The sequence below is a fragment of the Meriones unguiculatus genome, chromosome 8 (genome assembly GCF_030254825.1).
Source record: "Meriones unguiculatus strain TT.TT164.6M chromosome 8, Bangor_MerUng_6.1, whole genome shotgun sequence".
Taxonomy (NCBI): Eukaryota; Metazoa; Chordata; class Mammalia; order Rodentia; family Muridae; genus Meriones; species Meriones unguiculatus.
In genome coordinates this window covers 3,293,200-3,306,128 of record NC_083356.1, presented here as the reverse complement: position 1 = coordinate 3,306,128, position 12,929 = coordinate 3,293,200, and the positions used below count along the sequence as shown (strand labels likewise).

Here is a 12,929-nt window from a genome sequence, read left to right as displayed (position 1 = left end):
TGAATGTGTGTATGTTTTTATGTATATGTATATAAATGAAAATGGTCCCCACAGGCTCATATATTTGGATAATTGGTCCCCAGTTGATGGAAGGCTTAAGTATGGCCTTCCACCCCATGAGATAAAACCCATGCCTAATATTGCTTGGATGGCCAAAAATAAGCCATGGGCCTAGGGGGAAACCAAATACATTGTTCTGTTAAAAGACATGGCAGTAAAATGACTCCTAAGGACATTTTGCTCTACCCATAAATCAGTGCATAGCTCAGCCTCATCAGAGAAGCTTCCCTTAAAGTATATGGGAACTGACATAGAGACCCAGAACAGGACAAGAACATATGCAGAGAGCAGGGGACACTGGGGCTCTCGGTCCCCCTCCTTTCAGGACTCAGGGAGCTAGTTGGAAGAAGAGGGAGAAGAGCCAGAGGGAGGAGTACTGTTGCCCAGATCAACAGGACTGGCTCACTGTACAGGTTCAAGGCAGAAGGGGTCCTGGTGCTGAAAGGGAGAAGTAGACCCCTAACCAAGAAGCTATCTGCAATCGGTATCTGCTTGCCAAGCTAAAACTACTCTTCTCCAGCTCTCATTTCAAAGTAGGCCCCACAAGGAAGATGGCCAACAGAAAAATGTACTCACTGATATTTCATGTCTTACATAGATTTTGGAGGGTATTTTTCATCTTATTGGTCTTTTGCTTGGTTTCTGATTTCATACTTTTGTGGGGGGGTTGTGAGAGTGTGAAGTTCTTGGGTTTTCTGGGTTGTGTGTGTTAAAGAGAGATAAAAGAATGTAGAGTCAGGTACAGGGAGGTGAGAAGGATACGGGAAGAGTTAGGGAGGAGAAAATCATGATTAGAACATTTTGTGAAAACTTTTTTCTTTCAGTTAAAGAAAGAAACAAAAAGAAGTATGGCCTCTTTGTATCAGCAGGGGTAGCCCTTGAGATTTCAAAGGCCATGTGTGCCCTTGCCAGTTAGCGCTCTCTGCTGCTAGCCTGCATATCACGCTGTCAGCTCTCTTCTGTCCTTACCACTATTCCTTTGCTCTACCATCACTGATACTAATCTTCTGAAGCTACAAGCCCCAAATTAAACACTCTGTTTTATGAGTTGCCGTGGTCATGGCGTCTTATCACAGAAATAGAAAAGTAACTAAGAAGAAGTTGGTACCAGGACATGTTGGGATATGTTGCTGTGACAGGTTTAACCACCTGGTTGTTGGATGAACTTGGAAAACCGGGAACTTGGACTAGGAAAGTGGTTGAATGCTGTAAGGACTGCTTAATGGGCCATCCTGGTAGGAGCTGAGAGCAACTGGACTACAGAGGCCAGATCCAGAGCTTTCAGGGCAGAACAAGAACAGTAACGAGGCTAAAGGCCATTCTCGTGATATTTTGGCAAAGAATGTGGCTGCCTTCTGCTCTTGTCCCAAGAACCTGCCTCAGGCTAAATTTAAAAGAATTGGAGTCCATGGGTGGTGCACACCATTAATCCGAGCACTCTGGGAGGCAGAGGCAGGGGGATGGCGGTGAGTGTGAGGCCAGCCTGCTCTACAGAGTGAGTTCCAGGAGAAAAACCCTGTCTCAGAAATACAAATACAAATCAAAATTAAAAAAGGCACTGGACATGCCTTTAATCCTAGCACTTGAGAGACAGAGGCAGGCAGATATCTGAGTTTAGAGGCCAGCCAGGTCTACAGAGTGAGTTCCAAGACAGCAAGGTTACACAGAGAAACCCTGTCTCGAAAAAACAAACTAAAACAAAAGTAAACTACTAATTTCTTTGGAGGAGGAGATCCATCCTGTGGTCAGTGTTAGTTCTCAAGCCCAGGACAGCTGGCTGAAACGCCTATTAACATGTCAAAGGGCTGTGTTCTCCCAGCATCCCTCAGTCCCTACCAGTTACAGTGTCCTTTTGGCTAGCATACCCCAGCCCTTCACTGACCTCTCCAGCCCTGGGGCTGGGCTGCTCTTTCCCCAGCTGCTCTTCCTTTTATAATCCAGCCACTTTGGACACATTGACCCTCTTTGGCCCTTCTGCCATTTGGTCTCTTGAACAGTCTCCTGGTCTAGGCCACCCCTCTTAGTCAGTGGCCTCTCTCTCTGTCTTTCCCCAATCCCCCTTCACATGGCCTGACTCTGTTGCCATGTTCACTCTGGACTCTCCCAGATGTCTCTGCTTGTCTGTTTTCTCCCTTATATTTATGATAAAAGCCTGAATCCCTTAGAGCGGACATGTCCTCCTTTTTACCCTTTCTTCATTTGGTGATTAGTGCTCACTCTTTGGTAGGTCTACAAAGAACAAAAGCAGGGCAAGAAGAAATGCAAAATGTGCAGCTGGAACCAAGGCTTGTGCTCAAATAGATGAGAAAATCTTAAAAAGGCCTGCTCCAAAATGCAATAACGGGAAATATGCCCTCAGGGCAAGACCCCCAGCCAGCTAAGCTTCCGACTTGTAAGGACAAAGGGATTTTCTGCTCCTAAAATTATCAACAAAGAAAAGCTTGTGGAAATTTGATTCCCGGGGTCCGGGCTCCCCATCCCCCAAGCAGGCAACAGAACTTGGCAGTGTTGTCAATGTGGTTCTGACTTTAGAGTCATGAAGGATATGTGTGTAAAAGGGTTCTGGAATCCTCCACAGTTAAGGAGAGCCACTGAGGCAAGCCATGTGCAAGGGGAGTGCAAGGAGGCCCTGAGGTGCAGTTGTGTGGAGCTATAAAAGCAAAGCCTGGATTGCATTAGAGACCCCACAATGTTGGAATGCCACAGCCACGGGAAGTGTGCCCAGGAGAGTAGCAGGCAGGGAAGTGGTACCAGCCCAAGCGTGTTGCAATCAGCAAAGGTGGGAGGGCAGAGCCGCCTAACTCTGACCTCACACACGGATGCTGGGTCTGCTTCGGTCCTGGGTGTCCACTCTGCCCCACCCCTCTTTTAGAATGGTAGTGTGTGTCCTTTGGAAAGTAAGCACTTTGCTTTTTCGTCTCGATTTTACAGGGTGGCAGGGCTAAGAGATTGCCTGGAGCCTCAGAAGGCTTTAAACTTGGGACTTTTAAACAACAGCTGAGACTATAAAAGACTATGGGGACCTTTGAAGTTGGAGTACATTAATTCTGTGTTATGGTATGACCACAACCTTATGAGAGCCAAGGAACGGAATGTGGTGGTTTGAAAGAGAATGTCCTATAGACTCATATATTTGAATAATTTTGTGGGCTTTGAGGTTTCTTCTTTTTTAAAAATTTATTTTTTATATTTTTATGTATATTTGGTGTTTGGCCTACGTGTATAACTGTGTGAGGGAGTTGGATCCAACTTTATAGACAAGAGCTGCTTTGTGGGTGCTGGGAATTGAACCTGGGTCCTCTGGGAAAGTAGCTAACACTCCTCTCTCCAGCCCAGGGCGCTGCGGTTTCAAAAGCCCGTGCCACTCCCAGCTAGTTCTCTCGCTGCCTCCAACTTGCCGATCAAGCTTTCCGCAGTGTCTGCCACCAGGCCTCCGGCCCGCCGCCACAGCCTGCAAACCTCTGCAACAGTAGCTTCACACTGAATGCCTCCTAAGTTGCCTCCCACATGGCATTTTATCACAGCAGCAGAAAAGCAGCTAAGACAACCAACAAACCTGTTAAGAACAAACACTGGTGTTGCCAGTTGTGAGAAACTGGAACAGGAAATTCTGTATTTCCTTGCTCCTCTTTTTGGCAGTGCTAGGGCTGAGCCTAGCACCTAACTCACACTGGCCAATGGCTCTATCACTGAGCCAGCCTCAGCTTTGTTTCAGTTTTTAATTGCATTTATGGATTTACTTGTAGAGGAGTGCAAGTACCACTAGATGTGGGGGGGTGGGTGGGTAGGTGTGTTTAAGTGTGTGTGTGTGTGTGTGTGTGTGAAGGCCAGAGAACAGCTGGAGAGTTGATTCTCACATATAGGTTCCAGAAATCAACTTCAGGTGTGAGGCACGGCAGAGCCCTAACCACCTGAGCCATCTCCACAAAATGCACCTTTTAATTTATTTTTTAGACAAGTCTTGTTAATATTCAGCACGACCCAGCATCAAGTTTGAACTTAAGCTAAAAAGCCTCCTGCTTCATCTTCCTCCTTAGTGTTGGAATCACAGACGAGCACAGTCATATCCAGATTGATTCACTTCATTTACTTTTTATTAATGCATGAGTGTTCTGCTGCATGAACACCTGCAGGTCAGAAGAGGGCTTCAGGTCCCTACATAGACAGCCGTGAGCCACCACGTGGCTGCTGGGATTGGTGTTCTTCCACAATGGAAGAGCAGCCAGGGATCTTAATCTCTGAGCCACCTCGCCAGCACACTGATTTACTTATTAAATGGTGTGACTAACTCTAGCGTGAACAGATGGATACAAAACTGACTGTTCATAGTCAGTCTGGTAATAGTGTCATTTGAAGTCAAAGTTACCAAAAATACAGTCAACTATCCTGAATATAAAGTGTTTTCAAACAACAACAAAAAAATTCACCTGATTGTACAACGTTCTAAAAGCTGTAGTCTGTAAATTGATTGGCTGCTTACCTCTTTGGCCCGAAGGATCTGTGCTTTCTCAATCTTAGAGATGACTTCTTGTACCGAAAACGGGAGGTCAATTTGGTCTTTGGCTGATTTGTCACGGCTACTCTCAGAGGCTTTCAAGATGGTATTTTCCTTTAAATCAGGTCCATTTCTCCTTTTGGCAGTCATTTTGAAAATTTGGGTGATTTTTTTTTTTTTAAATTTCTTCTGTTTTTCGCAGAATATAGGCAAATGCTAGTTTGTGTCTACCGGGAAGCTGTAAGTCTAGTCCTGAGGTTGTGGCTAAGTCTACTGGGTCAGCTTAGGCCTTCTAATGTTCAAGCCTTGATGATTCTATTAATAGACCCATTGTGACACAATCATTGACTAGAACGTTTAAGAATGCTTCCTCTATGTAAAGAACCAGGCATTCTATAGGCTGTGATAGTAGAAGGGGGAGGGAGTTGAAAGACTGGGGAGCAGGGGCGCTAAAGGAGACAGAAGGCTTCGAGCACTGAGGCACTGACCAGCCGCTGGACCCAAGCTCCAGTGTTCCCCCTGTAACTGTTGACTCCTCTCTTCCTGAGACAGTTTTAAGCCTGTAACTACCAGCTCCTCATCTGGCCATAACTTTTCTAGCATTTGATACTTCAGAAGGTATTTGGAAAAGTATAACAGTTTCCCTTACTATTGTTTTTGTGGTTTTTTGTTGTTTTTGTTTTGTTTTTCTTTTCTTTTCTTTTCTTTTCTTTTCTTTTTCCCAAGGAGTCTGACAGGCTTTGGGGTTTCATAGCCAACTCAGGAAGTTTGAAGAGAGAGTAGAGGCTGCTTCCTACCCAAGAAGTGTGTGTCTGTGGGCAGCTTGGACTGCGGGGGAGGTGCTGGATCACAGGTGTGCATGGCTGTGCTTGGCCCAGATGACCTGAAATAAAGGAAAAAGCGCCAGAAATAAAGTTGAGTTGCCCTTTGTTCCTCCCATGTCTGACTCGTCCTCTATCCTACCTCTGAGGTAATGGCAACCATGAATGTGGAGTCCCCACACCTAGTCAAGTGTTACATAAGTTTGTGGTGTTGATGTATTCATAAACTTCATAGCATCGTTTGATAGGTTCTGTATTTTTTTAAGTGATAAATACATAGTTTAAGCTCTGTACAAAAACTTCCTATGTTGAGTCCTTGTTGGAAACATTGTAAAATTAGTCCTCTGTTGAGTTCTTGCAAGACTTGAACAGAATGAACTGAGGTGTTTGTTTGATGGAAGGAGAAGCCTGGGTTCTGAAGTAGTTGCTTTTCTCTTCTCTTTCCCTCCTTCTCTTCTGTACAGTATTTATGATTGAACACATGGCCTCACATATGCTACACAAGCTCTCTACCACTGAGCTATATATCCAGCCCCATTCCCTTTTACTTTTATTTTTAGAGAGTTCTTGCTAAATTACCCAGATTGGGCTTGAATTAACTCTGTAGCCCATGCTGATCTTAAATTTTAATTTTAAAAATTATATGCTACATTCATTGTGTTTGTGGAAAGCATATGAAGGTTCAGTCTTCTCCTACTATGTGGTTCCTGGGGACTTTACTTAGGTAGCCAGGCCTGGTGGCGAGAGCCTTTCCCTGCTGGGCCTCCACACTGGCCGAGGCCTCCCACCCGGGGAGCTAGGATGAGGCGTGCTCTGCCAGCTCCAGCACTTGCACCACGCGTGCATGCAGATCAACTTAGACATTTCTCAAGATGCCACTGTCAGCTAGGCATCGCGGCTCATACCTGTAATTCCAGAACTCACATGCTGAGGCAAGAAGATTGCTGAGAATTCAAGTTCAACCTGGCTACAGAGTAAGACCATACCTCAAAAACAAAACAAAAAACCCGTCTTCTGTTCCCAAATATTTTCCTGAATGGTCTGGGCCATAGTAAGCCACTGAACTGCAGCTGGCCTGTGCGAGCAAACATCGGCAGTCTTCTCAGGGCCACACTCTGGTTTTGACTTTTGTTCTTTTCTCATCTAAGCTATGCTTCATCAGAAAAACTGACTGGACGCAGACATCTCTCATTACGCATATTTACTAACATCCAGAATACCTTCCGAATCAATCTCACCGTGGCTCCCGTCATTATTATTTCATCTCTTTTCTTACAAATCATATTTAGATGTGTTTACTCAGGAAGTTCAGACCTTCCTACTTTGTTGTTGTCAAACTATGAAAGCCTTAAAACCCTTTTATTTTACAAAAAGAAAAGTACAACTTTTCTGGGAGCCATTTACCAAGCCTTGCCAGCTGAACTAATTTAATATTTCTCTCCCACTCTTGTATCTTTCTCATGTAGCATGGAATTCATCAGCAATTAGGTATGAAGCCTATTAAAGGCAAGTTTTAAAATCCTTCCCTTCCAAATGAAAAACAAGTGAGATACTATTATGCTGCTGCAAGTGTCCTAAATCAAGGACACCACAGGGTTTTTTGTGAAGAAACTAAAAATAAATAATAATAATATTAACTATAAGGTGCTAAAAAAAAGACACGAAGAGACCAGTGAAGCAGTCTTAGGCAAAGCTGTATGAAGAGATGGTTGATTGACAAATAGGAAAGATACCTTGAGTCATGGCTTTGGAGGTGTTTTTCTATCCCAATGGAACGAGAGTTTAACGACGGAGATAAAACACAATGGGAATTTACTGGTGAACAGATTAAGGAGGGTCTACAATATAAGGTCAACAACTTAATGGTGAGTGGAGTTTGGTATCAATGAGAGAAACTGAGGGCTTTCTTGTAAGGTAAATGAACTGGGGACGTTGGGGCCGGGCTTGGTGGGGACAGCTTTAACCCCAGCTCTCTGGAGGCAGAGGCAGGGGCTGCGGAGTTCGAGGCCAGCCTGGCCTCCACAGTAAGTTCATGAACAGCCAGGGCTACACAGAGAAGCCTCATCTCAGAATAAAAAAAAAAGAAAAATGGAAAGAGAGAAAAAAGGCTAGAATTGAAGGGCTGGGGCTGGAGAGATGGCTCAGTGGTTAAGAGCACTGGCTGCTTTTGCAGGACAGGGGATCGGTTCTCAGGCACGCATGTGGTACACACACATGCAAGCAGGCAAACAAACATACAGATAAAGTGAAAAAAGTTAAGTATTTAAGGTAAGAGGAAGATCTCAGGGCTGAAGAGATGGCTCAGCAATTCAGACAGCACTGCTACTGTACATGGTTCCAAACACCCATATCCAGGGGTTCATAACCACCATCAGTGTTGGCCCAGGGCCATCTGTGGCTTCTGGCCTTCAGGGTGCTTCCTTTTGTGTACAAATCCACATTCAGACACATACACAACATATAATTAAAGACAAAAATGAATCTTTTTTTTTTTTTTAATGGAGGGCAGGAGAGATAGCTCAGTGATTATGTTCTTTCAGAGGACCCAGGTTCAATTCCCAGCACCCACATGAGGGTTCACAGTCATCTGTAATTTCCATTCCAGGGGATCTGATACCCTCCATTCCAAGCCTCCATCTGCACCAGGCACACACCTGGTTCACTGGCATACATACAAAGTAGTTAATAAAACAAATTGAAAAAAAATTTTTTTGAGTCAAGTGTGATAGCATGCACTTTGATCCCAGCACTCAGGGATTCAGAGGCAGGAAGATAGCTGTAAGTTCAAGGCCAGTCTGGTCTACAAAGTGAGTCCAGGACAGCCAAGGCTATGAAGAGAAGAAAAAAAAAGGTCGGGGTGGGGGGGGGGAGGAAGAGTTGATAAAAATAAAAACTTCATTTTTTGTTTGTTTGTATTCTGGAACATGCTCTGTAGACCAGACTGACCTGGAGCTCAGAGATCACCTGCCTCTCAAGTGCTGGGATTAAAGGTGTGTGCCACTAATGGCCAGTCTCTGAAGGCTTTTTTAAAAAATTGAAGCTACAAAATGGTGGCAATATCCTTAATATCCCAGCACTAAAGAGGCAGTGGCAGGTAGATCTGTGGTTTGGAGGCTAGCTTGGTTACAGAGCAAGTTCCAGAACAGCCAGGGCTACAGAAACTGTCTCAATAATAATAATAATAATAGAAACTGTTAAATATTACAGCAATTATTTAAATTTCCCCCTCCAGATAACTTTTCACTGTATAGTGACACTACATGTGGTAAAAATAATTATTTCAAAAGATGAATGAAGTTGGCCATGGTGGTGCATGCCTTTAATCTCAGCACTGGGGAGGCAAGGGCAGGCCAATCACTTTGTTCGAGGCCAACAAGTCTACAGAGAGAGCCCTAGTCTAAAAAAAAAAAAGTTTTTGAGCTTAGTGTGGTAGTGCCCGGCTTTAATCCCAGGCACTCAGGAGGCAGAAGCAAGCAGATCTCTGTGAGTTCAAGGCCAGCCTGGTCTATGGATCGAGTTCCAGGATAGCCAGGGCTACACAGAGAACCTGTCTCGAAAAACCAAAACAAAAATAAATAAATAAATAAATAAATAGTAATAATAAAAAAGTGTTTGAAGCTAGCTAAAGTAAATGAGACTGATAAGGGGAAAATGACTGTGGTAAAATTAATAAATCTTTATAGTATTTTATCTGAATATGAAAACACCAATAAAGATCTAGACTAATTATTACTAGTTAGTAAATATAGTAAGCATCGAAGGAGCGTCATTATGTTAATGACCTGATTCCAAGGAGGCCTGAGGCAAAGTTCTATTAAAGTTCTGTCTAAGGGAATCTGATTCTGCTGCAGCACTCCTTCAGCAAAAAATGGCGTAAACCATTTACTCCTGCGGTCTCGTTAAGGTTAGCTCACGCCTAGCACGGCCCCAGGAAGGCAGAACGCACGAACATTGCCGCTGTACTCTCCGCGGCTTCCTTCCCTTCCGCCGCAGCCTCTGGGAGCCAGCCCGTTCCAGCAGGGCGGGGCGTTGCTTCGGGGTCGCACGGAACCGCTTTCATTTATTTCTTTATTTGGTTTTCTGAGGCAGCATTTCCCCGTGCAGCCCTGGCTATCCTCGACTCGCTTTGTAGGCCAGGCTGGCCCCAAACTCACAGAGATCCGCCTGCCTCTGCCTCCAGAGTGCGGGGATTAAAGGCGTGCGCCACGGCCGCCCGGCTTCAACCGCCTTCTCGTCGGCCCTAGATTTCAAACCAGCCGCGCAGCCCCTAGGCGTGCGGCCGTCACCGTCCCGGCGAAGGGCAGAGCGCGCCGGGGAGCGCCCGCCCACACGCGCCACCGACCAGGCACCTCGCGCTACGCCGCCACAGAGGTTCATGCCGCCGCGGAGCGCGCGGCGGGCGGGCGGGCGGGCCCGCGTCGCCCGGAAGCAGTTCGCTCCGCACCGGAAACAGTTGCCGCTTCCAGGGAGGCGGGACTGGGCGGGTCAGGGCGCAGCGGCTGACGGCGGGGGAGGAGCCGGGTCCACTGCCGGGTGGAGGGGCAAGGCGAGTGTCCTTATCCTACCGACCGGGGCCCGGGCCTGTGAGCCAGTTGGAGTCGCGGCAGCGTGAACGATCGGGCCGAGCGGAAGCAGACATGTTGCTCTTCGTTGAGGTGAGTGGCTCAGGCGGTCCGGTCGGGCTCTGAGGAGAGCTCAAGGGTCGGGGGCGCGGGCCGGTCCCACCGCCATGTGACTTTCCAGGCCGTACACGCCGCCGAGCCCGCCGGGAGGCTGACACAGCACCTGGGCCGTGCAGGCCCGCCGGCCAGCCGTGCGCGCCCCGCCCGCCCGAGGGGGCCGCGGGGGTCGGGCCGCGGCGGGGGCCGGGGAGGGGGCGCGGCGGGGCCGGGCCGCGGGGGCCTGAGGCGCCGGGGCGAGCGGGGCGTCCCGTACGGAGCTCCCGGGGGAGGCGGGCGGGCGGGGGCGGGGGCGGAGTCTGCGGAGAAAGGGCGATCAGGTGGGCAGCGTTCGGGGCCGCGGGGCCTCGCGGGCCGTCGGCGGCGGCCGAGCAACATGTGGGGCGGCGGGAGCGGGCGGAGCGCGGTGTCGTCGGTTGGGGTTGGGGCGGCCGCGGAGGGACGTGGCTTTGAAGGGAGGCTGGGAGGCGCCCCCAGCCGACCCCCCAGCTTCGGCGGGGTTTTGTGGGGCCCCGGGGACCAGCTCTGGAACGTTCCGCCGGGGAAAGCGAGTCGGTGCGGACGGCCAAGCCGCGTGAGGGGTCGGGAGCCTTGAAAGGCACCGCTCTGACCTTTGTAAAAGTTGCTCGGGCTGCGGCTGCGTGGTGCGGCTTGATTCCGCGAACCTGTCCGCAGCCATTTACGGGGAAAATCACCAGCACGGGAGAAACTTACGGAAAAGCCGGGCTTTCTGGGGGTGGAGAGTGCGGGGTCGCTGGCCTGCTTCTTTGGACCGTCTACCGTCCGCCCGTTTGAGATTTCAAGGTAGTGCTTACCTGCCTCAGACAAATAATGAAGTTTCGTTTCTCTCCTCTCTGCCCGGTTGTGTTCAGTGAGCGTCAGCTGACTGCCTGGCAAATGCTTTGAGTAGATTCCAGATCATATTGTTCTTACATTGTGAAAACGTCAGTCCAGCAAAGCTGCAACTTTGCAACTTGGCATTTGTTAACCATGCCCATAAAAAGAATCTTTTCATGAGGGGAAGGAATCACAGGTTGTATAATGGACTTGGAAGCTGGGGCCAACTTATGGGGGGGTGGGGGGTTCTGAGGTGGTGGTGGGAGAATCTTATTTCCTGATAGTCTGGCATAAAGCAAATAGGCGATTTTATTTATTTTTTTGACCTTATCTTGTGTTGTACTTGGTACTGTGTTGCATAAGGACATTTCCCCACAAACATGTGTTTTATATATTAAGCAAATTCCTCCTTATAGCCCTGTACTCTCATTTCCCCCTCTACTGTTCTACCTTTTACCCTTTCTTGATTACATAGTTGATAAGTTTGAGAACCTTAACTTAGGTGGTAAAGCTGCCTAATTAGTGTATGCCCAAGGGTAATTAATATCTGTTCATTTGGATATTTGAAGCAGACCACTGAAAGTTTTGAAATCACTGAATTCATCTTTCTATTCATTTTTTTTTAAATTTAACTCCACCTTATTTTCCTTTAACAGAATAAGGTATCAGGCTTTGTTGTAGTCAGGGCCAGTTTGTTTTAGGAATTACTGCTCTGTGCAAATATTGGAGGAATTTTTAAAAATTAATTAACCAATTAATTAAAATTTTCGAGTGAGGGTTTCTCTATAGCCCTGGCCGTCCTGGGACTTCCTCTATAGACCAGGCTGCCTTCGAAATCAGAGATCTGCCTGCCTCTGGAATGCTGGGACTAAAGGCATGTGCCAGCACCTAATTTTGAAAGTTTTAAGAGGAGAGAGATTAAGCAGAGCAGACTACACAAAAAGATTGTAAAGTCCACTTGATGTGTTTCAAACAAGTTTCAAATTGATTTGACTTTATTAAAATGTGAACTTTACCAGTAGTTTCATTATTTAGTGTTTTTGCTAGGCCCTCTCCTGTTTCTGAAACAACATTGTAATGTTTTTACGGTTGACAGAATAAGTTGAGAGGTTAAACGACTTAATAAAGTAAAAGCTGAGCAATAGAAAGTTTAGATTCATTTCACCCTAATGTTCAGCTAGGCTCTACACCTGGTTCATAGTGACTATCGAGGCTGGATTATTAGTGTTTTTCACCAAACTACTATGTAAACCTGGTTAATATCCCCATTAGTCATTTTTTGACTCAGTTTATCTTTCCCTCATACACAGTTTATTGAAAATTAGTGTCTTGAAATAAAACCAGTCAATGTCAGGTGGTGGCGCACACCTTTGATCCCAATGCTTAGGGGGCAGAGGCAGGCGGATCTCTAAGTTCCAGGACAGCCAGGGCTACACAGAGAAACTCTGTCTTGGAAAACCAAACCAAACCCCTTATTTGTCTTCCATATTAGCAATTTTAAGATATTTGGTAACTACTATTGTTCAGTATAATTGGCTTACTGGTGGTCTATTTCGGAAATTCAAATGACATTGTGTGAGCTTCCCTAGTGGGCTTGCACAGTTGAGCAGCCACTCTACAGAGTAATGTCTCTCCTTCCACCTTACGCTGATGCTGGGGTAGAAAAGATAAGAGATCCTCCCACCTCTGCTTCCCAAGTGCTAGGGTTAAAGGTGAATGCCAGTAGAGCTCAGCTAATGAAGATAGAGGCTGGATTGTAACTTTTTAGAGGGAGGAGGACAAGTAAGCATATAAATTAAGGGAAAGTGAGGAAAACACCTCAGAATGAGTGGTTACAAAGGAGGAATTTTAGAACTTGAAATCCCCTTTAAATTCTGAATTCTAGGGTGTTTGCTCTATAGCCCCCAACTCCCCTACCCCAATACTGATGCTGAATCCACAGCCCTGTTAATGTTAGGCCAAGTACTCTACCACTTGAAATCCCAACCCTTAATTTTTTATTTTATTTTATTTTATTTTATTTATTTTTTAAATAGG

The 12,929-nt window shown here is 46.6% G+C and overlaps 2 protein-coding genes across 7 annotated transcripts in view; one reads left to right on the top strand and one right to left on the bottom strand.

The window, feature by feature from the left end:
* Positions 1-9,876, bottom strand: part of Fam186a (family with sequence similarity 186 member A) — a 50,720-nt gene extending 40,844 nt beyond the window's left edge. Inside the window, exon 1 of the mRNA XM_060390496.1 lies at positions 4,541-9,876. Within this exon, the coding sequence (XP_060246479.1) occupies positions 4,541-4,705 (165 nt within the window). The 5' untranslated portion in view covers positions 4,706-9,876. The remainder of the gene's footprint in view (positions 1-4,540) is intronic.
* Positions 9,877-9,879: 3 nt separating this feature from the next.
* The window catches only part of Larp4 (La ribonucleoprotein 4), a 38,919-nt gene continuing 35,869 nt past the window's right edge, over positions 9,880-12,929 (top strand). For 3 of the 6 annotated variants that reach the window (XM_021634928.2, XM_021634927.2, XM_060388628.1), the window contains exon 1: positions 9,880-10,031. In XM_021634928.2, coding sequence (XP_021490603.1) covers positions 10,014-10,031 — 18 coding nt within the window. In that variant the 5' untranslated portion in view covers positions 9,880-10,013. Of the gene's footprint in view, positions 10,032-10,357; positions 10,376-10,717; positions 10,860-12,929 lie in introns of those variants that run through there. The other 3 variants (XM_060388626.1, XM_021634929.2, XM_060388627.1) reach the window with 3 other exon arrangements.